Below are 23,851 nucleotides of genomic sequence, written 5' to 3'. Positions count from 1 at the left end.
GATGCCCTGTCTTCCCAGTCAAAAGAAACTGTTTGCCCATGCACTAAGTAGATTCTATGGTTTTTATAGGTCTCCATTCCATCTCTTTACATATGATGATTTTTTTTTCATTAAAACTGTAGAAGAAACATGATGAGGGGAAATAAAACTGTTGAAAATAAGAGCTAACTCATCTGAAGATATCCTCAGTCAAATTTGTCTGGCAGGAGCTGCTGCTCTTTCTGTGTTGTGGCCAGTAAACTCAGTCTGTGCCTGGGTCTTCCAGCATCCCTCCTGCCAGGGCTGAGGTGCCAAGCCAGGGAATGCAGGGAGAAGTCTGTCAGTCAGGCATTGGGTCAGAAAGCTGCAGGTGGTTTAATATCAAAATGACTGTAGGCTGAGACTACCAAGGACTGCGCTGCTGAGGAGATGGAAAACACTATCACTGGGGGTTTGGGAGCAGAAGGTGCCAAGGTCTCTTTGAGTTGACTGTCAGACTAGATTAACAGCTCATTGCTGTCAATAAGTCTCTCTTCCCCTCCCTTCTCCCATATTGTACTGCCTCTAGGAAGCCATTTGACTTGAACATGCTAAAAACCAAATGACCAAAAATACTTGGATTTGCTGGTTGGTTGTGGCAGTGCACTGTGCAGCAAGGGGAGCACTGGTGGGAGATGGAAATGGTGGATGTATGATGTGGTGGAAGCTTTGCAGCCTCTAAGGCTCTACAGTGTAAGAGACTGCCAAAAGTCAGTGTCTGTCTCTTTTTAATGACCAGCAAGCCAGCTGCATGCTTTAGTTGTGTTTATTCATGGTTCCTGTAACATCTACCAAATGTAGTGTTTCTTAATCACATTGTTTAGTCTTTCAAGGCACTTCCTGCAATCCAGTCTTATTTATAGACCGTCCATTGTCTTATTTACTGCCTTGTGCTTTGCCTTGCGGTAATGTGCAATCCTGATGTCAGAACTGCCATTGTTGGAAATAAATTGCTGGAGTGTTAAAGTTCACAAATTAATTTTATAGTATGTGTTGAGAACTCTATGCAGAATGTAGGAGGGCTTGCAGACTCAGAGGACTGAGCCTTTTCAGAGCAGACCAGAGGCACACAAGACAAAAAGGAAAGGCAGAGCCATGTACATGAAAGCTGGATGAACTCCCACTTAGAAAAGTAATATGAGACAAAGTTACAATATTTCTTGATAAATGGATGATTTCCTGATTTTGTTTGGACTGATCTGAGTTCATGCTTCTGCTGAAGTTGAAGAAAGGTTGTTGGACTGGGATAGTTGAAGCAGCAGCTGAAGGGAAATCAGAGACTTTTTTTGCACCTGTACCTGTTTGTGGCTTTTGGATGTCTGGTGTACTCAGCCAGCTCCTCTCCTTGCCTTAGCTCTTTCAAAGGGTGTATGTGCAAGCATGTGTCCATGCTTTCACCACTTCCTTCTCTTTTTCTTCTAAGAAGAAGTGGGACTGCACCTCTGATGATTTCTGCAGCTTCTGCTGTTTTGTCATACATGATGGCACTTTGCTGGGTCTCAGCAGAGTGCACGGAAAGTGCCATGGTTGGCATGGAGGGCTTGGCAAAGCAAGCAGGAACCTCCCCGCCTGCAGCAGGGTGCATGGGTTGCTGTATCTGAGAATTGCAGAGCTTTGCTACTAGAGAGAATGTTCTGCCACCAGCGAGCAGGGAGAGGGGTGCGGGTTTGTTTGCAAACTCAGAGAAGCACTACACCTTTCTGAAAAATGTTTGATTTGTTTTTGTTGTTGTGAAATTACAAACTTTGAGTCAAAAGACAGAACTTGAATTCTGCAAAACTTTAGGATTTGGTTCTTCCCCTTTCCTCTCCTTCCCCCAAATTTGCACTATTTGACACGAGACCCTGTAGATACCCATATTCTTGCGGAACCATGATTTCTTCAGTAGCTGATTATATCATTGTGAATGCATACTATATCCTTGTGTATTCACATGTCTGAGATATGCCATAAAGAAGTATTTATATGTGGTTATCTCTGGATCCGTTAGGTGAGGATATGTGTGTGTGTATGTATATGTGGAAACTGCTGTGTGTTCTGCCTTCTTCCTGACATACTGGTTGCTATAGTGCACTGATCTATTTGTGAACACCCAGAAGATCATTGCTATAGTTAAAAGAAACAGTGTTTCCTGGCCATAACTTCCTGGGCAATCTCTTCGCTTGGTGCGCTGGCATTAACCCATTTGGTCACGTTCCCTGGGACTCCAGGAGTGACACTGTAACAGAAGCTTCCTCTAGTTTGTCGCTTTTTCCCACCAGCATATTTAATAATATTTAAAAATAGTTTTTCTATTTAAATCTAATGCATGCCTATTATTCACCGTACATTTCAGTGCTTCAGCCATCTTTCTAACAGACTGTCGAGCTGTGCAGTGTGTCGTGGTGTTGTGTCCTGTGTTTGCTTCTGTAATATGTGCCATTCTTCTGCTCTTGCACATACACACACACACATACATTTTCATCCACCTGCCCAGCCAGGGGTAATGTAGGAGACTGAAGCAGCAGCGCTGGAGTTCTGTCTGAACTGCTGTATTATTCTTTTTTTTTTTTTTTCTCCCTGCAGGTGTGAATGAGAGAGACTCTCTGCAGTATTTAGTGTCCAGTTGTACTGGCTCTGGTGAACAGCAGCGTCGCAATGCCCCCTCCTGCTGATATAGTGAAGGTGGCGATTGAATGGCCAGGTGCCTACCCCAAGTTAATGGAAATAGATCAAGTAAGTGCCTGTGTACATGTGTTCAGCTGGCCCTGTGCATAAATAAGTTGTTTTCTGCGTGTTTGTGTCTCTGCATTTATGTTTACTTCAATGCACAGGTAGTTTTCTGTGAGTGCATGTAGGGTGAAAGGTGTTTTTTATGAGGGGTGTAACCCTTTTCCTCTCTTACTGCTTAATGTTTTTGATGTGTTCAGCTGGTTTCTGCATTTGCTTTTTCTTTTTGAACAGCTGCTTAAATAAGGCATTTACTGCTTGTGTGACCCACTTAACACTTCTGTGCCGTAGTTTGTTCAACAGTAAAATTGTGGTAATGTTGTTACCTCTGGGTGGAAAGTCTTCAAATTTCTAGTCAATGCTTTGCATTTGAAGTAGAATCATATTGAATGGCTGCAGCAAGTGCAGGTTTTGGAACTTAAATAGTGGTGCACTGTGAGCAGGAGGATCTTTGCTGTTCCATACAGAAATCTCAGGGGTTGTTCTATTTAGCTGGTTAGTTGTAATGAAGTGCCCCCATAGACTGATTACATTCAGCGCAGAGAAATTAACAAAATCAAAATTATGAATTTAAAACTCCTTTTAGGAAATTAAGGTGGGGGGAGGAAACAACCCAAATCAATGCCAATGTTTTATATTCTAGACTTCTCTGAGATTGTTTTTGTGGCACATGAATTAATATTAAAAGGAGCCTCTTTAATATTTAGCAGCTTACCCATAACATTTTGAAATCCTACAGCATGTTACCTGTTTAGAATTATTATTAGTTCTGTAAATAGTACTGAGAGTGAAAAAAAAAATTCATAATGTGCTTTAGGCCCTAGTGTGTCTGGGGACTCAGTATATTGTGAAGTTCTATGGGAGTGGAGAGCATTTGAATTCACACTGAAAATGTTTTACTGAAATGGGTTCATAATTTCTTCATGCAGTGTGATCAGTTTCACTTTTAGTTAACTGTTTTGTGGCACATGACTGGGAAATTCCTGTCTGAAATTTGGAGAAACGTGGTACTAGAGAGCAGTTGGAATAGCAGCAGTATGATTTTTAAGCAGTCTAAAAGCCCTGTTAGAGGAAAAGGGAGTTCCCAAGTGAAATCAAACTTTCTAGTGAGGTTTTTTGACCTTCCAAGGTCAAATTTCATTTGTTGAAATTTTCCTTTGTTGAAATTTTTCAGTAGGCGTATTCATACAGGTAGAAATCTTTTGCCTTCTGGAGTGAAGAGTGTTTTGCTTTTTTCTCCTTATATAACAAATGGTAGACACTGCACAGTGTGTTCAGGAAAAGATGCATGTTAGTCATGATGAAACAAGTACAGTGGGGACAAAACTGAACAAATATTATTTAGTCTTCTCCTGAACAGCAGTAAAATAATACCAAAATGATTGGTTTTAATTTACAGAATAGCTTAAAGGAACTCTCAAAAACCCCTCATACCTTATCTGAAATATTAGCTTACTTTTCCTTGTTTTTACTTTTATTATGTAAGAGTTAGAGGGGACAAGAAAGATAAATGCTGACTTACACTGGATAGAACTCTTCCAACACAGCCTGCCAAGTTGTCTGCAAGTCACTTTATGGGGGTAAGAAGGAAGAAGAGGGAAAGTAAGGTTGAAGGGAGAAGGCTAACAGCAGCCTTCTCCTAATACAGAGGGAAATAAGAGAATGGATTTTGAGGGCCTCATCCCTCACCTTTCTGACATGGAAAGATGGGAAAGAATCATGCCTTCCTGCTACCCACACACTCAAACACTCACATTTGCCTTTTCAGGGTTAGGAGCAATGTGGGAATGAACCCTGAAAACATACAGGGTGATACATCCTTTTGAGCACACAGCTCTGCTTTTGATTCACTTAATGCTAACTTTTCCCCAATCTGTTTCCTTTAAAACATCTATTCAGTTGAAGATCTGTAGTGAAGGAGATGATTCATACCTCAGATGGCTAACTGTCTGAGATGATAAAGGGGAGGAGGGAAAAGGAAGACAGAAAAGAGAAATGACTTACCCATTGACCAGACACTGCAGTCAGTGCCTGTCTCCCAGGTGGGATCTGCTCACACAGCCATCATTTGACATATGTTCAGAAGATCCTAAAAGCTTTGCCATACCAGTTTCCTCCATCTCTGATCCCTTACCAACAAGAAAAACAGTATTTAAAAGAACAGCACTATATTATTATAAAAAACAACAACAACAAAACCCTCTCACTTTAGCAGGACGCCAAGTCCTTTATCTTTTAGGGTACAGAGGCTATTCCAAAAATTGAAGTACAAATACCATATAAGAGGTCAGAGGAAAATCTAGGAGGTTTTTTGGGGTTGCTTGTTGCATGTACTTGGAAAAACTTATTTATATTCTGTTGCACATTATCCCAATTTACCTGCTGTGTATATGCATGTTTTTCTTAGTAATGAAGAGCGTAAAATATTTTCAAAGTGAGAAAATATAACTGTGAAACCAGAGCAATTGACAATGGGGTAGTGGAAGATACTTGGTCTGAAAAGAACTCATGGGTATTTTTTCCACAAAATGTTATTAAATCTTACATTAAAAACCTCCTATTTAGATGCATGACTTCTGACAAACTGGACTTCAGGAGACAGAACTTTGTCAAATTGAGGCTTCCTACTACATATCTCTGGGTTTGCCAACCCCGGTTCCTCAATGATTGTTTTAACTTTAATCATACAACGTTAGTCTCAGTTAGAGAAACTCTGTGACAGAAAAAAATAATATATAGCTAAGTACCTTTTGGAACCAGCCTCTGTGCCTGCTTCTAATGAATGAGAAGAAAGGTTTTCACTGACATGTACTGTTTGATGTCCCAGTTTTACAACTGCTTTTTTTTTTTTCATGGAAAGTTGTTAGGAGGGCAAAACAGCCTATTATTTACTACCCTCTCTCCCTTGCCAGGTGGGGACTAATTTAGTTGCAGTAAACCTAGCAACTGACTGATGTGTGTATGCATTAAAACTGATTTTAAATCATGTTCAAGCTAATGTACTTTTCTACTTTCTCCTTGAGATAGGGAGTTGATTGAATTCAGTTACTCTTCTCTACAATACTTGGGGTTTTTTTCTATTTGAGTTTCCCCCCCACTTCCACAATTTTCCTCATTTATAAATTTGAAAAATAGCATCCAGACTCTTCACCCCTGCATAAATCTGTGCTAGCGGTATTAAAACTGCGGTCCAAATTAATTTTTAATGGAAAGATTTGATTATGAGTTTAAGAGCTGGGTGTAGTAATGGTCTTTCACTCTTAAGTCTTCCTGTCATGTAAAGGGAGGAATGGAAGTGAGTTGGTGTCTGAATTTACACTGGGATCTTTTAGGGGATTTTTAGGGTTGCAGTATGGGGAAGAAATGAATGGTAGACACTGGCTGCTGGTTTGACATTTTTTTTTCCTCCCAGTCTTCTGGCTGATTGTTCTGGAAGACGTTAAAAGTCAGGCTGCATGGCCTCTGTGCAGGTGAACCAGGATGGCTGGCTAATCTGTCCTGTCTTCTCTTCATTTGTCCCAGAAATAGCCATTTTCATAAAATGATGTTATTTCTTTTGTGCAGATGAAAAGTCACGTTTTAATTTGTGCCCATTATGTATAAATCATTCTTAACTGTTGGGTTTTTTTACAGCACAAATTATTTTAGGTAAGCCAGTACTGGTTTTAGGTTACCTGGATACTCTGTGGATTTACAGTTTCACTGTTCCTGCTGCAGGGGAAGCAGCTTCTACAAGAGGCACAAGATGGATGTTTGGGAACAATACCTATTTTGGCTTAGCCCATTCAAATCCACTCTTCTGTCTTAAGACAAGTTTTAATAAAACCTGATTTCTCTAAGCTCAGGGATGAACTTCCTTGGTATTGGACGTAAACAACTGTTCCTACAGAAAGGAACAGTTTATAATTAAACTTGGCCATACAGTCTCTTCCTCTAGGTTTGCTTTTATCTATGATATCATGAAACATGGATTAAATTTGCAGATGTGAATCTTTCTGTTAGCCAAGAAAAAAAGCTGTGTTTTCTTTGCAAAGCACAAAACTGGTACAGCAGGCAAAATTTACGGGAGTACTGTCATATGACAATTTCATGTTAATATGAGATCAGCACATGGGAGGAACCATGGACTGCTTTACATTAATGTTCCCTCTACTGTTTAGATTAAGCCAGCAAGTTTATCTTTCAAGAGTGTCTTTCAAGTTATCTCTTCTGGTTGTTTTTTAATTCTTCATAGAACTCATTGTACTTCACTGCATATTAAAAGGACAGCAGAAAGGTTTTGTTTCTTTCAAAGGGGGGTTTCAGACCTAAATCTGGACCCTTGGGGATTGTTAATTGATGTAGTGCAATGTTTCTCAAAATGCAGGGAGAAATATAGTTCAAAAGGGATTGTGAAATACTTAATTAGAGAAAAGTGGCACATCACACATGTGTGTAGATTAAGAATAGCTATAGTTTCTGCAAGTGCTGTCACTAGTAATAGCAGTGTACTGATACAATCCTACCAGCACAAGTCTAAAGGTATGCAATATTAGTGAGCACAAGCATCATTCAAGTGGTGAAGAAGAAAGGGATATTGATGTCTCTCTGTACTGCAAAGTGTCACTCCCTGTGGCTCCAGACTCTCCCATAAAATCAAGGGGTTTAGTGCAGAGAGGATGAAGCAAGAGAGGTGCTCTTACCTCCTTCCCGCAAACGTGCAAATTTATATGAACTCTTATCCGGAAAGGGTAATGGTACTGCAGTACCTGGAACTAGTGATGCTTTTTAATATGAATATTTTAAAGATTTCCAATGTTATTGCACATCCTGAGTTTAAAGTAGTTAAGGGAAATGTCAGTGCCTTTAACAGCTGTCAAGATCTGAGTTTCTTGAAGACAGAGGCCTATGAAATAGTTTGTAGGGAGAGAAAAAAAAAGAAGTCTTACACTGACTTATAAAAATGTTCCCTGCTTGGACTTGCTAGCAGCAGCTCCTTTCTGTCAGATTGGTGAAGAGAGTTAGTGCTTTAGGCTGTCCACTGCATCTGTATCTCAGCCATTCTGAAGGTGGATGTTGGTTGCTGCTGATGGAAGATTTACCCAAAGGTAGATGAGCCAAAAGGTTGTTACCTATTCAAAAAGAATTGAAAAATGTTCAGCTAGCTTAAGCTGGTTTGCTAAAGGTTAGGCTTGCTCAAAATCAATTTTTAGGTGCTAAGCAGATGCTAGCAATCATTAAATGAGTTTTACTGTTCCTTTTTGTACTTGTCCTATTTCAGCTTGACAGAATCGAAGATGAAACTGTTCATAAAGCAGATGCTAACTGGCATATAAGCATAGTGAAAATATTTAACAGTTTTATAATACTTGTAATTTCGTTACCATCAGGGATTATTATTAGAACTGGTAAGGAAATAATACTCATTATCTTAATGTGGGTTTTTTCCCCTCATTTTCTTTGTTGGACTAATGAAAGGTCTCAATTTTTTATTTTTGTTTAGTTTTTAAAAGCTGCTCAACAGCAAGAATCATCTTTGAAATAATAATCCAGATGTTTTAGTGCATTGGATATAATTCAGTGCACTAACAGACTATACACAGGCAGTGCTTCATTAACATAATGAACCAATCATTGTTAAAAACAATGGTTTTCAAAAAATATAATTTTTTTTCTTACAGAATTATGATGTTGGAGTATTTGTCATCAGAGCTCCATTCTTTGATGTGGTGACAGCCGGCCATCCTGGATAAAAGGGGCAATGCTATTGTCACATGTTACATTTTATTAGTCTGGCTTGTCCAAAGCCACATTCCCACTGGTTGGTTGGAGTCGCTCAAGGCTGTGAACTCATGTCCTGTGGTGTATGGCTGGGACTCCATCACTGGAAACTAGAAGTCTGCCTTACTACTGCTAGTTAATACAGAGACTGCAGCAAAGCTTAATAGATGAAAGAGGTAATAGCTGTGGAGAAGGGTTAGAAATTGTAAAAAGGAGGAGGGAATAAATAGAAATGTTTAATGACTTGCAGTCTAATGGATACTATTTATGTTTACTATTTGGTGCTATCTTCTAGGTTGAGAAACTTAAGTTAAATGCAGTAGACAGTTTATATATCTATATATATAATTAGTTAAATAGATGTGCAAGTAGAGCCAGGATACACTTGGGGTCCTGCAGAAATACAGCCCCACTGTTCAGGAAATAATATTTTAGAAAAGAGATATAACACTTTATTAATTCTCTCCTTGAGTTTTTTGGGGAGTTGGAGGGGGGGAGGGGGGTTTGGTTGTTTGGTTTGGGGTTTGGTTTGTCTTTTTCTTTCTTTTTTTTTTTTTCCCCTCCCATCTCTGATATTGCTAGCTCCATAATGATAGCAAGAACTCCCCACTGGAGCCTGAATTTTACTGCCTGCTACTGATGGCATTTTCAAGATGAAGTCTAAACATGACTTTAAGATTGTTGCATCCATAATTTTTTTTTAGAATCAGCAGGAGTCTCATATCTCAAGTTAATTCTGCTGTATCTAAAAGAAATGTGTAATGACCAGATTCCTGGAGTTACCCAGCAATGAATTCATGTTCTGGCTAGCTGCAGTATCCAGGTGCACTTTATGATTCAATTATATTCTCCTTATAGAAATCCAAGATTGTAGTGCAAAAGAAAGTAATACTAAAAATTCCACGACATAAATTATTTGTGGCTTCATGTAGAAATTTCTGCCCTGGACAGCCAGCATTGTGTCAGTGATGAGCTGTGAGTTTGGGGTTTCTTCATTCGATCTTCAAAGGTGTGCTTTCCTAGTAGGTTGTGTGAAGAGCCACATCTTAAAGCCCTGCTTTGTAATTTTAACTGTATTTTAGCTGTATTTAAATAAAGTCGTGCAAGTGTGTTGCATGCAAACATGCTGTAACCCATAGTTGTAGATCCCTCGGTGGTTTGTGACTTTACAGTGTTCTTTACTGGGAGCTTTTGGTGTCTCTATTTGTACTTGAGCAAACAGGGAATGTTATGGCTTGTTAGGACATTTTATGAACAGGAAGAAGTACCTGTAAATTTCTGTTTGTGTGGGGGTTTTGTTTGTTTGCAGGTTTTGTTTGTTTGAGGTTTTTGTTAATAATATTTTATTTTGCTGCTTCCTTGTTGTACAGTCACTCTAACATCCTAAACATATGATCTGTGAGTCAATGCTTAGATCTGGTGAAATGTAGACTTATGAGTGAGGATCTCTTTGGAGGTGAGAAGGGAGTAACTGAGGAAGCTGCAACTGAGAGTGAAGTGGGAGAGGACATGCTTACCTGGGCTTCCCCAAGACTCGTGGGCTCTGCAGAACCCCTACTACTATATTTGTATGTGTTAAAGCTACCACCTTAAAAGCTGTGAACTAAGCTGATAAAAGCTCTCTCCCATCAGCAGCTGCACTTGTTGTGGGTTTGCCTGTTGGCTCTGGGGTGTGAATATTTCCAGGCCAGGCTGTGTAGCTGTACTGACAAAACTGTGTTGTTGACCTGGCCTTGGCTGGGTTTTATGGTGTCTGTTGCTGCAGCATTGCATTGTCCCTTTTCTTCAGGTATTCCCTCTCTCTGGTGCTCCCCTGAGTTAGGGAAATCATCTTCTACAGATACTTAATGACTAATTAACAAGTCTGGCTTAACCAAAACTTCATTGCAGCCAATGGAGAGAGGTGACTTCCAAAATTTAAAGCAGGTTGAAGAGGCTGAAATCCAAAGCACTCCAGTACCTCCACCTTACAGAAGACCTTGCCTCTTATACCATGAGAAACCTGTGGCGAAGTAGTGAGTCAAGGACCCAGGTGTCCTGGCATCTGTTGTTTGCCACCAGACAGTTCTACTTCTGTTTCTGTGACTCCTGGTGCGTGACAGTAACAGACAAAGCCTCCACTGATTATGAAAAAAGGTGTTTATCTAGTTTTTTAATAGCCATAAAAATTTCTTCTGCACAGAAAAATTCGTTAGTAGAATGATAGCATTAATTATAAGACAAAATGGTGTGTTTACTGGCTTGAAATTCTGTATTTTGACAGAGGCACAGATAACTTCTTTTTTTCCTTAATGCTGAGTGTTTCCCAATAACAGATGTGCTGCTTCTGCTTTTTTTTTTTTGTGTGTGTGTGTGTGTGATAGGCTTAAAGACAGCAGGGGTTAAGGGTTTTCTTGCTATTTCTGTGGTTAAAAGGTGTCAGACGGGGAGAGTGATATCCCAGTCATTGTCCAAAAAAATCCAAACCCCACAACTCAACAAACAAACTCGGAGAAAAGAAAAAGCAGTGAATCTCTGTTAGCCGTTTGGGAAGGAAACAGAAGGCCTAAAAGAAACATATATATAATGCTCTGATATAGCCCAATCAAAGTATATCAGAACTGCACGTAGAATACATGTTTCTGCCCAGATTTAGATTTCTGTCCTCTTTACAGTTCAGTTTTGTGCATACACACTTGCTATTTGATCTGGAGGTGCTTTAAACCCAGGCTGGTCAACTGGTCGTTTGAACTGTACCTAGGGCTTGGTGAGCACTGCTGTATTGGATATTCTTAGCTTCCTTTTGCTCATTCCATTATTTCTCTGGAACAAAACAATGGCCTGGGCTTACCCAGCCTACACTCTTGTACTCATGGTCTTTTTACTTTCTATGGGTTTTCCAGATGGATAGGCATGAAAGGATGAAACTGGTGAGGAAATTGAAGTGGGAAATCTCAGTTTGTGTTCTGCAAGTTACTTGAGAAGTGCTACCAAATATTGCACAAGTAGCAAGAGTAGGCAGTCAAAAAGACAGAGTTAGGGATCTGTGTGCATCTTAGCACACAAAACCTGGGGACATGACCTGAGGCACATGCAGGTGGGCACAGAAGTGGTGACTAGGTATTACCGCATGGTGGATGTCATTAGTACTACAGCAAGCCAGCAGCTCAGACACCTGTGCTAACCAGCCAATGCAGATGAAGCTTTACCAAGTGGGAAAATTCACACTGGCTCCAGTGCTGCCTATGCTCTGTTTCATTGTCAGGATTCTCCCTTTGTGTGCAGATCAGTTAAGTTGCAAGGCCATAATGCCCCATTGTAATTTCCCACTGGATTTCAGCTATCATTTTAATACCTCCCTAGGAAAACACTTTTGTACTAACCAATGTGTTCAGTGCAGGTGCTGTGATAAGTCAGCTGAAGGGGTTATCTCCTGTAGTGAGCACAAGGTTTACTTTGATCTGTGTTATTTTCTACATTTAAAGGTACAGCTTGATCCTCTTAGAGCTTTAAATGAGCATCTCAAAATATGTAAAAGAACACTTCATTTTTACTAGTTTAAGAGAGAACATGGAGACAAAAAAATAAAAACAAAACCAAAATGCACTGGGACAAAAAATTTCTATGAAGGAACTCTTTGAAATATTTTTGGATTGATTATAAGGAATTCTTTGAAGCACATAGACTAGTAAGGCAAATTTAACTTTTTGGAACTGTAAGTGCAGCAGAGACATGTAAATTTCCATAAACATAATTTTAGTAAGATTAAGGTAACAAAGCCTTCAAATCTATTGACATCAGACAAGTATTTAGACCGGCGGGGGGGGTGAGGGGGTGGGCGGTAGTATCTTTGAATGTCACATCGAGTGCATATACTCTATAGAGAATGGCAATAGACTTTTACCTCATTTTTCATGGATCAGAAAGAAAAAAAATAGCTCAGTTTTCTTTGTCTTCTATACATTCCTATATATGCAGTATACATTCCTGTGTATGCAGTAAACAGTCCTATATATGCATTCCTATTTATGCAGTAAACAGTCGTGTCCTGTCACTGTTACCAAACATAGTACGTGTCTTGCAGCTTTCACTAGCAGGACCACGAAAGAGATTCTGGAGGTGGCTGGGAAGGGGCTGCGGGAGCTGATCGCTCATCTGCTTGTCACTGCCAGACCTAAGAAGAGTTTTGTTGGCAAGGAGGCCTGGCAGCATGCAGGCAGGGTGGCAGGACTGCTGCTGCTGCCAGCTCGGAGTGCTGCCTGCCCGGAGTCTTCCCGCAGGCTGCGCTTGCCAACCCGACCCTGCCTGGGTGATCGCAGAGGGAGTCGTGGCAGCCGCCGCCTGCTTTCAGTGACTTCCTGCTCACAGCTGCTCACAGCGTGCCGGTGGCAATTTATCTGCCTGGTAGGGAAGGGGAAAGAATTTTGTCTAGAGATTTTTATGTAGGGGGAGTGCAGCCTGAGCGATTGTAAGGAGCAGCAGCTTATTAGAATTGCAGTGGTATACATTTATTAATTTGTAAAGTGTTATCAAATCACTAACTGCAAACTCTGTATCCCAGTAGAGTTTCACTTTTTTTATTTTGTTGATTTTTTGCATCATGAGTTATTTAGTCACATCAGTGCCATAGCATTAGTGTCACAGGAGGACGAAACTGTACTATGAGAGGCAGGCTTTAATATTGTTAATGATTTTTATTATTGAGGATCCATTTGCCTTTTTTTTAACTGTTTCTTCTGGTTCTAATTGATTTACTGTGTGGTTTTACGTTTGGGTTTTTTTTTTTCCCCAAGTTTTTGGTCTCAAATAATGTCATGTAATAGTTCATGGCATAGAATAGGTAAAGGGGAAAGGAGATGAACTGGACTGACAAAGGACATAAAAGCTGATGGTGTGGAGAACTTAGAAGTACCAAAATAATGATTTGATCAGCAATTTAATCCAGCCTTCCCAGTATTTACATCATTGCAAAATTTGGTTGTTAGTGTCTTTTTGTCATAGTTCCCAATGAAGAACTGCATGTCCTATGGGAAATAATGGGAAGGAGAGGCAGTTACTGGTTTTGTCCTCCATTATATTTATTCTGCTGCCTGATTTCTGAGTACTTTGTAAAAGGAATTAATAACACAGATAAAATTTTGTCAAAATATGGAAATGCTGGAATGAGACTCGCAGTAGCATCCTGAGGAGAGAAGAGGGTGCAGCCTACAGAGCTGTGTGCTCTGCCTGGCAGCAGTTTACCTACAGGCTGCCACAAATTTGCTGTATGGCAAACTGAGTTATCCAGCTCCAGGCAAACCTGTGCTTTCTCCCTCTGTCTTTAAAAAAAAAAAAAAAGGGCTTTCTTTTTTTTGGGAAAGATAGAAGGAAGAGAGCAGTTGGAAGCAGAGATTGCTTTCACAGGATTGCAGAAACTGAAAAAACCCTTGGGAAGGAGGACAGCAGGTCAAAGCAGCTGCACATAAATGACACAGTATTCCAGACTGAGGAACCGATCAGTCCAAGAAACTATGGGGGAAAAAACAGACTTTCTGTCTCATGTGATGTGCCTGATCTGCCTCACAGCTTGGGTACAGCTACACAAACAGCTGAGCCAGAACAACACACAGAAGCTGCTCTGGAGAAGGGACTTGTTGGCTGCTACAGAATGGAGCAGTTTCCTACTTCTGCCTTTTCTCCCATGTGCTGATGTTTGCCAGTCAGTTAGGTCATATAGCAAGGCAGATCAGGAAATCAGTCGTGGTGATTTTTTTTCCTCTCCTTTTACTGAGCCAGTTTTCAGTTTGATTAACTTCCCTGGTGTGGGTCATCATGGGTAGTCATGTCAAAATAGTAATGGCAGTGAAAGAGGAAGAATGGAAACCAAGGATTGAGTTCCTGAGGCAAGCAGGAACAGAATCCTTTCAGCAGGTGCTTTCATTCAAGTTTGTTTAAAGTGGTCTTGTGTTATGTTTTTGCCTGTTTATAAATTGGCTTAGTTGACTGTTGAAGTAACAAATCCTGCCCTGATCCTGACCTGACCAGGGAGTCCTTTCTCTGGCTTTCTCACTTATGCAGTGATGCAGTACAGAAAACAAATTCAAGGGAAAAATAATTCTCCCTCCACATAATGCACCCTAATGCTGTCTTAATTCTTAGACTGATCATTTTCTATAAAATTTAAAGGGAAACTGCTTGTTTTGACAGCAGTGTTGGCTTATAGGTGGGTTTTTCAGCATTTTGTTAGTTTGCTTTTTAAGATTTGAGTGAACTGTCATTACTAGAAGTAACTAGAGAAGGTGATCCTATGCTGTTTATGTGATTTGGGGAAATTTTGTGAAGGAACAAATCTGTGTGACATTGTGCGGTAACCCAGTATTGGAGAAAAAAGGCTCAGTAGTCACCCAGCTGGTGAAATTTGATGCGTTTCTTTTTGCCATGCAGCTTCATCTCTGTTTTGGGGTATAAAAGTGCATTTTCTTTTAGCCAGAAATCTTCTAAAAACACTTGTGTATGTATCCTGTGTTTATAAGTTCAAAGCATTGCAACATCACCAGGCTAGACTAGTGTTTTTGTTGGGTTTGTTTTTTTTCTATTTTGAGAACCAAAGCAAGAGAACTGTTTTCAGTCAGTCCAAATGCTCATGCTCACAGATGCAGAGAATAAAGCAGAACTGATACATCTGGGATCTTAACACCTTCCAGCTGGGGTTTTATCAGAGGGGAACCTGCATATGTGAACTTAAGAGAGAGGATTACTGTCATCATATCACCATATCTGAAAGGGACAAAAGAAGGTTTAAAATAATGAATGTCTTCTTGCTCCAGATGTCTTTCCTGGAAAATGCTTATGTTGATATCTAAATCTTCTGTTGCTGTTGGGTAATGAGATGCAGTGTACACAAAAGACCCTTTGATTTGTCAGTTGAGAAGCTGAGTTTATGTCATTGGCAAAAAGTTGACAAAAAGGACTGATAATGTCATCACACATATGTGTAGAATTGTTGTCTTTATAGCTTACCAGACGAAAGCAGCAGAAAATTTTGGGATCCTATCAAACTTAATGTTAAACAAAAAATTAAATACTGCTAACTTGTTTTGTTCTTTGCAGCTGCAGGCTTTGGAATCATATTCTGAGAGCTCAGACTTATTCTAATTTGCTGATTTTGTTTTTTCTTTCTTTTTTCATTAACCAGAAAAAGCCACTGTCCTCAATAATAAAAGAAGTCTGTGATGGGTAAGTTTTGCCATATAGTACATCCTATGTACAGTATTTTTAGGAATATTAAGCCAACCAGGAGATAATTTTTTCCAAAGAAAATCTAGATATCCTGTATGACCAGTCATTACTTGACTAAATCTTACTGGTTTACCATCAAATTCAAATTTAGATCAAATTTTGGATCAATTGCTTGCAAGATGAGGTTCCTAACAAAGCAGCTCCATCATGTGGGTGACTGTTTCCTTTCTGCACAGAATGCATCTTACCCATTCACTCTAGGTGTCTGGTCCTTGCAGTTCATGGGTTAAGGGCCTAAAGCATTGCCTTTGGCTTTGATTTGTGAGCCTCGTAGGTGCTGTAAGCTGGTCCACTTGATGTGACTGTTCATATGAAACTGAAATGTTAATCTCACATTCTGCACTATAGACTAATAATTGGCTGAGACAAATACCTTGCTTTAATTTTAATATGTTAATTTAAAAAGAAAGCTATTTCAAGCAAGTGCTACCACACAGGAGAAACTAGTTTATAGTCATCAAATCACTGCTGAGTTTAAAAGGTGGTATTTTATGCATAATGTAATATATTATATGTGCTGGGTATTGTGTAAGTTAGCATGAAATCCTGGTACTGTAATTTTATGGGGGTTTTGGTCCATTTTAGTGATTTAGTGATCTTGCTTACAGCAAACAAAAATCAATAGGATGTATTTGTACTGAAGTTTTCTCTTTGTCAACGTGCTCTAATCTTAAACTTTGGGACTCATTATTGAAAGATACCAAAAAGTATGAGAAATACATGGGAATTACAGGCACTTGTTTGGTCATAGAAAAATTATGTGAAGGGTACTTTTTAAATTAAGATTTCATTTTGTGATTAATTTGTTTTCATATTTCTAAGGTGGTCTCTTGCAAATCATGATCAATTTGCACTGCAGCATGCTGATAGTTCTAATTTCTACATCACAGAGAAGGTGGGTAAATCATTCAATGCAATTCTTCCATAACCTATAAAAATGTTTGCCACAATAATTTATTTTAAATTACTATTTTAAGTTAAAATATATGAAAATATATTTTCCATGATAAAATGCTAGTAGGAGAGTAGGTACTGGGAGACATGGTTTAATGGTTTTTAACTGATTTATTCCATTTGGAAAAGCAAATAAAAGTTTGAATATGCCAAGGCCTTCACATCTGTTGAGTTTGAGACTTGAGCACTGAGCGCTTCCACTTTGGTATTTCTGCATGTTTGGTATTCTGCTAGCAAGTGGTATACAGGAAATTGAAATATTTAAAACATGAAGGGCTCCCTGAAGTCTGAGGACACCTTCAGTGCATGTCACTTTCCTTTTTGGTTGATCAGATAGAAATAAGTCTCAGTGATTGCATATTTACTACTCCTTCTTGCCTGCTGTCCTGTCCTTTTCCAGTTCTGTATGTTCTGTTGGCTTATTTTTCTGGTCCACAGATAGCGTGGCAATAGGTGATTCATCAAATGATGCAATGATTTCAGCACAGTGTAGTGAAATGGCTGTAGCTGTAATAAAAATGGAATGTCTAGTCCAAATATATGGGACATGGTCTTCTGAGTGGGACCAAGTAGAACTTTCATTCCTGGCATTGCTGATAAAATTGCCAAAATTACAAAAAAAACACCCAACATTGTCTGGAAGGGGTGCACATGTAGTACTGCAGAAGCACAATTTCTAAGCAATGAGAGAAGAGCACTGTCTAAAGTGTGCTGAAGTCCACATGGAAATTCCTTAACCTCAGTGGATTTTGAGCTAAACAGACATGAGCTTAACTGCATAGATACAGGTGCCTCTTGCTTACCTTGTTACCAGTTTAGTTTGGCCTGCTCTTAAGTGAAGACATCTCTTGGCTTTGTTTTGCATTTTACAGTTCTGTAGGATTTGCTGAGAGAGGAACAAAGTTTTCTGCTGTTGCAATTGTTACCCACACCCAAGAAATAAAGAAAACTTAGGCACAGTTAAGCATTTAGAAAGACTAAATTTAGCAAGACAGCAAGAGCAGTTGCTCCAAGATAGTGCTTTTCATTTTTCTTTTTTTTTTTTTTTTTAACAGACCAGACAACCTTCTCAATGTGTCACATTTGTTTTGGGATCTTCCATTTTTTTGCTTGTGTGGTGGTCTGGGTTTTTTTATTTCTTCTTTTTTCAAGTTTCAGTTGACAGATGCTTCAAAGGCTACTACAAGGAAACCTGTCAAAGTAATTACTGATTGCTCTGTTTTACCTCCATCCAAATTAAATACTAATACTGTTTTGCTAATTGTCCTCAATGGTGACAGTTTTCTAATAAGGCACACACATTTGAACTTGCCTGTTGGCATTTAAATTCTCATTGTACAGCGAATATTTTCAAGTCAGGATTGAGTGAATACTCAGATTTGTTGAAGACATTTGTCCTGATGTAACTAGGGGAATATTCCAGGCTTTACTTCCACCTTTGGTGGACAGATCCTGAAGCTTTGAATAAAAATGTTTTCTGTGTCATATGAAAGTAAGTTTGATGGCTTTTGGCTGCCCTTAGCTTGCAATAAGTATGGAAAATTATGGTCTTCTAGGACTTTTTGGATTTACTGCAGAGGACTTTGTTTATTCCTTGCTGAAAATATGCAGAGTGTCTGACTCTGAGTCACATAAATAAGAGAGAAGAGCTCTAAATGCCACTAGAATTACTCAGATGTCTGTGACTTTCATTAGATGCTGTTCACTATTTATCACTGCTTCTTGGATAGTGATTATAAAGAGAGGCTTATATGGGCCACCACCCCTTTGACATACTTTCCCTCATTGGTGTTCAGTAGGATGTTGCTTTCTGAATTAAAACATGGAAACCACCAGGCATGCGGACAAACACATGGTCTTCAATGAAGCAACAATACTTAATAATTAAAGCCCACATTGCTTTAATCTGCCTCTTACTAAAGGACATGAACAGAACTTTTTTGACAGTAACAGCTTCCAATAAGTAAATATTTTTCACTGCTTCCAAAAGTGAGTTGCTTGTCTGCACATATGCAGGTAACATTATCTGTAGTTCACATTTCTGTAGAGACTGCCTTCCAGGTAGAGATGCCTCTTTAAAATATCCCCATGTTTAAAGTTAACGGAAAGAAAAGAAATTAAGGAATCCTTGTACAAAGTAACAAGAAACTTTGAAGTGAAAATGTTACAAATGTTACAGGGCTTACAATTGTATTTTTTGATTCGGGTGGCAAACAGCACGTCTGTGTTTTGGTCAAATGCAGAACTCTTTATCTTTTGTAGCTGACCTATATTTCCCTATTATACTGTACATAAACTTCTGGTTTATATTAAATTTTCCAAAGAATAAAATTATGTCCTTTCAACATAGTATACTTTCCGGCCTTATCATGAACAGCTTAATTCTTTTGCTTTCTACCTTTTTTAAAAAGGTATGACAATCTTCTGTTTAGTTCCTCAGTTGCACAACAAGGCTGGTGAGATAGATCAAGAGTTTTTTTTTAAAAACTTGGGTAGATATCTGTTTTCTTGAATTAATTTTATAATTTTGCCTCGGAATCACTAGAAAGGAAAGGCTCTGAAAAGGTTGGTCTTTCTGTTACAGCACTTGAAGATAGGTTTGGCATACCACAGGCATAGTACAACTGTTTGGGTTCACCTGATAGTAAACAGTTCTCTGTAAGTTATGGCTGATACAAAAACATTCTTTAAAACATGTTTTTGGATGGATAGTTTTCCAAAGTGCTGTGAACAGACATCACAGGCCACTGCTGAAAGGGTATTGTTCTGTTTTCTTTTCCCCTTCCCCACAAGACCCTGCCACTTCATCTCTGCTGTCTACAGCAATTTTTTTTGACAATTTTTAAAGGTGGCGGCAAGGGGAGGATTATTTTGTGCCACTTTAATTCATTAAAGTTGCTTAATAAAAAGTCTGCCTGATCTGATGTAAGGAGGAGGCAGGACTACTAAATCCTGTCCAGGAATAGGCTGAGGTGAAGAAAGAAGGTAAAGGAAGGATAAGAAGAATGGAACTTTGCTCTTTTTAACAGCCCTGTGCTGTCCCTCAGTTGTTTCTGGAACTAGATTAAGCTGCCATAGAACAAATTTTAGTCAATTTCGAACTGTAGGTAGAAATGGAAAAGGGATGTTTTACTTACAGTCCCTCTTGGGTGAGAGGAAGGGCGCAGGAAAAGGCGTAGGAGTGGGATGTACATATTAGAGAAGCCCAAGCACCTGCAGGCTTCCCCTTAAGTCTCAGTATAGCTCCAAATGTGGTGCTTGCAACAGAAGCTGTCCCACTTTCTTGCTAATACTATAGTGCTTATTCCTGTCCTTTACTGTACAAACCTTAAAATGATACAATTTTCATCTGGTTTAGTTTCCTTATTGACTGATCAACCAGTTATACAACTGCTTGTGTCACATAAACAAGTAGTAGGAATGAGAAAGGGGCTGAAAAACAATACTCTAATTCATGGTAGCAAACTGTGCTTTGATTTGGCAAAAGTGATAGTGCACCATAGTCTTGGCCTGGATCTTCAGCTATTTCTCTCAGTAGCAGCATCTGCTTAAGGAGCTGCTGCTCCTGTGCTGACCCCTCAGTTGTGTTGTGGGTGAATGTGGGTGAACTGCACTGAAAAGCTGACTTCAATTTGAAAATCCTTGTTTGTTTTTATTTGCTTTTTTTTTTGTGTGTGTGTGTCCATACCACTGCCCAATTCTAATTTCCCCACATGATCTCACTAATAATAGGATGAGCCCAGCTAAGTCTGTCATTTCCTGATGTTTATTTTGCAAGGTGCGCTCTGATGTTCAAACTTATCAGAGGACGATGGGGCTGCTTGTTATCTGCCCACCTCTTCCGTGTTATTGGTACAACTGTCTGTGTGTCTGTGTGGTTGGTTGAATTGGGGAACTGATCCAGGTTAAAAATAACTTGTGTGTAACTTCTCTTAATGTGTCAGAAGGATGTCTGCCCACAGTGTAATACCACTGCTGCTCTGCAGAGCACGTGGTACCTGGTAAAGTTGTCCTTGCAGATTGTTCCAACTGCAGATGAGCAAATCATGCAAAGTATGGTCTTTTTCTTAGTATGTGGTTTAAGTGGCAGTCAAGTTGGTATTACTGTGGGTTGCTGGAGAAAAAGGTAGTTGGCTTTCTTTTTCCTTTCTGCTGCTTCATTCTCTTTGCTTCACTGACATTATAGTAACTACTGCTGGAAGGTGAGTTAGTTCCAGTCATGGATCTGACAAAAGTTACCTCTGGAATACTTTTTCCCCCTCCTTTTTGTGAATGAAGGAAAGAAGAAGAGGTAACTTTTTTAAGGTTATGTGGGTGACTGTGCTGCTCCATATTGGTAGATCCAATGTAAGGGAAGTGTTGGTAGCCCACATGCTAGGATATATCCAGAATTGTGCCTCTTATGGGCTGTGGAGTTGCACTGGCTAATGTATACCCAGAAACTGAGCCACTGGTCCACTTGGTATATTTACGAGCTTCAGTGATCCCTGAATAGGGGCAGATAAAAAGCATGCAGAAATCATCCTCATTTTAGAAAGTTCAGCCAGACTATTTAATTTTGATAAGGAAAATTTTATCAATAAATTATAACATGAAAAACTACAAGACATGGTCCCCATTTCCAGCAGCTTTCCAGAAAAGGAATTTTATCACAACGTTAATTGCATCACTATTTCTTCTAAAACAGTACTGTTCTGTCATACCAAGTAGTACAATGTTGATTGTACTGTCACTCAACTTTCATATTATTAAATATTTAGGGGACAAAAAATGAACTTAAGTTCCCTATCAAGTCAGTCAAATGTTGTATCTAACCTTATAGTTAGTGTCCAGCTGAAACAGTAGCAAACACCACCTGGGGTAATGATCTGATGACGGCTTTCACTCCCTTTATGCTTCCTTGGTAGTCCCATTTGTTATGTTATAGGTGTTGGAGCCTACACCTACACTTAGTCCATTGAGTATCCCATATAAAGGCCGTGCAACTCTTTCATCTCTTCTTGAGCCTGCTGATACAGCCAGCTTTCACAACCTGTTGTGACAGCAAGCTCAAGTAGTTCACTGACTGCTGAGTGAAAAGATGCATTCTTCATCTGCTTTAAACTGATCCCTTACTGCTTTCATCAAGTACCCCTAAGTTCTCATACTGCAGGGTCCCATAACAACAGTTCTGCATTCAGGTTGTCCTTTCTGTGTCCTTTGTCCCTCCAAACTGAGGAGACCCTGCCTGGTGATGCAGCTGTTGAAGCCTGCTGTAAGCTTGTGTTTTTCTGCGTTTTCCCTGTTGCTACTGTGCCCTTTGTAAGATGTGCAGATCAAAACTGTACACAGTGCCTTGCATATGGGTACGTGAAGTTCTTGTCTTGTGGCAAAGTGATGACCTGCCTTGTTCACAATTCACTTCTGATGAAGGCCAGTGTTTGCTGGATGCAGCACATTGAACCAGTGCTTTAAGGGAGATTTGTAAACAAGAACTTTGCTTCTCTTTCCTGAGTTGTTGACTTAGAAATGAACTTCATAACTCTGTTATGTGTCATTTTATCTATTTAATACTCGACCAAACTCATCCTCATGAAAATGTAATGGAGTCATAACTTATAGTGTATTTCACAGCTCTAATATTCAGTTGTATTCATTTGGAAGAAGGTGTAGCAAAATAGCAGCAATATGGAAATAGGGATGAATCTATTACTTAGTGATATAAACACATGAGGAATTTTAGATGTCTTGGCTCTCATACATTAGGCTGGCTACAGAAGTCTGAAGGAAGCTGTTTGGTCAGTGTTAAATAGCACTGAGCGAGCTATACCCATGGAAACAAATGCTTCCAGGTCTTCCTTAAGTAAGTTAAGAAAATACTCCATTCCTACCAGTTACAGTGAGCTGAATATGGAGGCATTTTGCTGGGTGTAACAGATCATTAAAATGGTTAGACAAATGCAAGGCAAAATAAACTTTAATTTTGCCTGATAAGTTTTCCAAAGCACTTCTTCAGCAAATCTCTGAATCAATAGCTTGACTGTTTTTCTAGGGTTTTTTTAGAAGTGAATTCCCATGCTTTCATCCCTCTGCATGATTTCGTGGACTCTGTTAATGCTTGGGTCCTGCTTTCTCGATGCAAGTCTGTGAAAGTCTCCTGCATGTGTTTTGGGCAAAGTAGCCCTATGGCACAGTAAAAGCAGAGCTTTGAGAAGGAACAGAATCTGCTGGCAGACAGTCATAGAAATATAAAATCGTTTAGGTTGGAAAAGACCTTTAAGATCAAGTCCAACACTAAACTGTTCCCCCAAGTGCCACATCTACACATCTTCTAAATGCCTCCAGGGATAGTGACTCAACCACTTCCCTGGGCAGCCTGTTCCAATGCTTGGCAACCCTTTCTGTGAAGAAATTTTTCTTCATTGTCCTTCTCCCTAATTCTTACCCATAAAAACACAACCCAATTGTCACTATCACTAAGCTCTGGACAGTCAAAACACTCCCCAGCATAGCGAGCTACCCTACCACCTCTCTTTCTTTGCCTATCCCTTCTGTAGTGCTTATAGTCAAGTATATTTGTGTTGCTCCAGCTGGTTAAATTAGAAGGCAGATTGTCCTTAGGTGTGAACACAAGATGAACTGTCCTCTACTTCCTGTTGTGCTACGCTCTTTGTGTGTCTTCACAGTAGTATTTGCCTGTCTGGTTGAAAACTCATCTTGGAAGTATTACTTAGTCAATTAAAATAAAGTAATCCTTTGATATATTATATCTTGCTAGATATAATATTGCAAGTGGGGCTTATTTGTACCCATAATATGACTGCTGTTTCAGTCCTAGATAACATTTATAACAAATTATTTTCTTGTTATGGAGTTTTTTGGGACATTTTGGATAGTACCATTTCTATAGTTGCTTCACGGCTCAGGATTAAGCTTTCCTAATACGACAGCACTAACAATATCTACAAACCTCATGTACACTTGAGAAACAGAGAAATATCTTGGAAGAGGGTTGTTTTTTTTGGTTTTGTCTTGTTCTTGGGAGTTTTTCCACCATAGGTTGATGTGAACCTTGTCCTGAATAGCAGTGATACTTTTAAGTATGATTGCTAAAGCTGGGCTGCTGTAATGATGTTCTCTTATCCTGGAAAAGAAACCCACAGGATATTGTCTC

The 23,851-nt window shown here is 39.4% G+C and overlaps 1 protein-coding gene across 4 annotated transcripts in view; it reads left to right on the top strand.

Annotated features, from left to right (window-relative positions):
* The window catches only part of ELMO1 (engulfment and cell motility 1), a 299,792-nt gene that overhangs the window by 50,251 nt on the left and 225,690 nt on the right, over positions 1-23,851 (top strand). For all 4 annotated transcript variants that reach the window (XM_071561429.1, XM_071561428.1, XM_071561430.1 and 1 more), the window contains 3 exons: positions 2,584-2,733; positions 15,641-15,681; positions 16,567-16,639. In XM_071561429.1, coding sequence (XP_071417530.1) covers positions 2,656-2,733; positions 15,641-15,681; positions 16,567-16,639 — 192 coding nt within the window. In that variant the 5' untranslated portion in view covers positions 2,584-2,655. The remainder of the gene's footprint in view (positions 1-2,583; positions 2,734-15,640; positions 15,682-16,566; positions 16,640-23,851) is intronic.

Source organism: Pithys albifrons, chromosome 7 (genome assembly GCF_047495875.1).
Source record: "Pithys albifrons albifrons isolate INPA30051 chromosome 7, PitAlb_v1, whole genome shotgun sequence".
In the NCBI taxonomy this organism is placed as follows: domain Eukaryota; kingdom Metazoa; phylum Chordata; class Aves; order Passeriformes; family Thamnophilidae; genus Pithys; species Pithys albifrons.
This window is presented reverse-complemented; position numbering and strand designations above follow the sequence as displayed.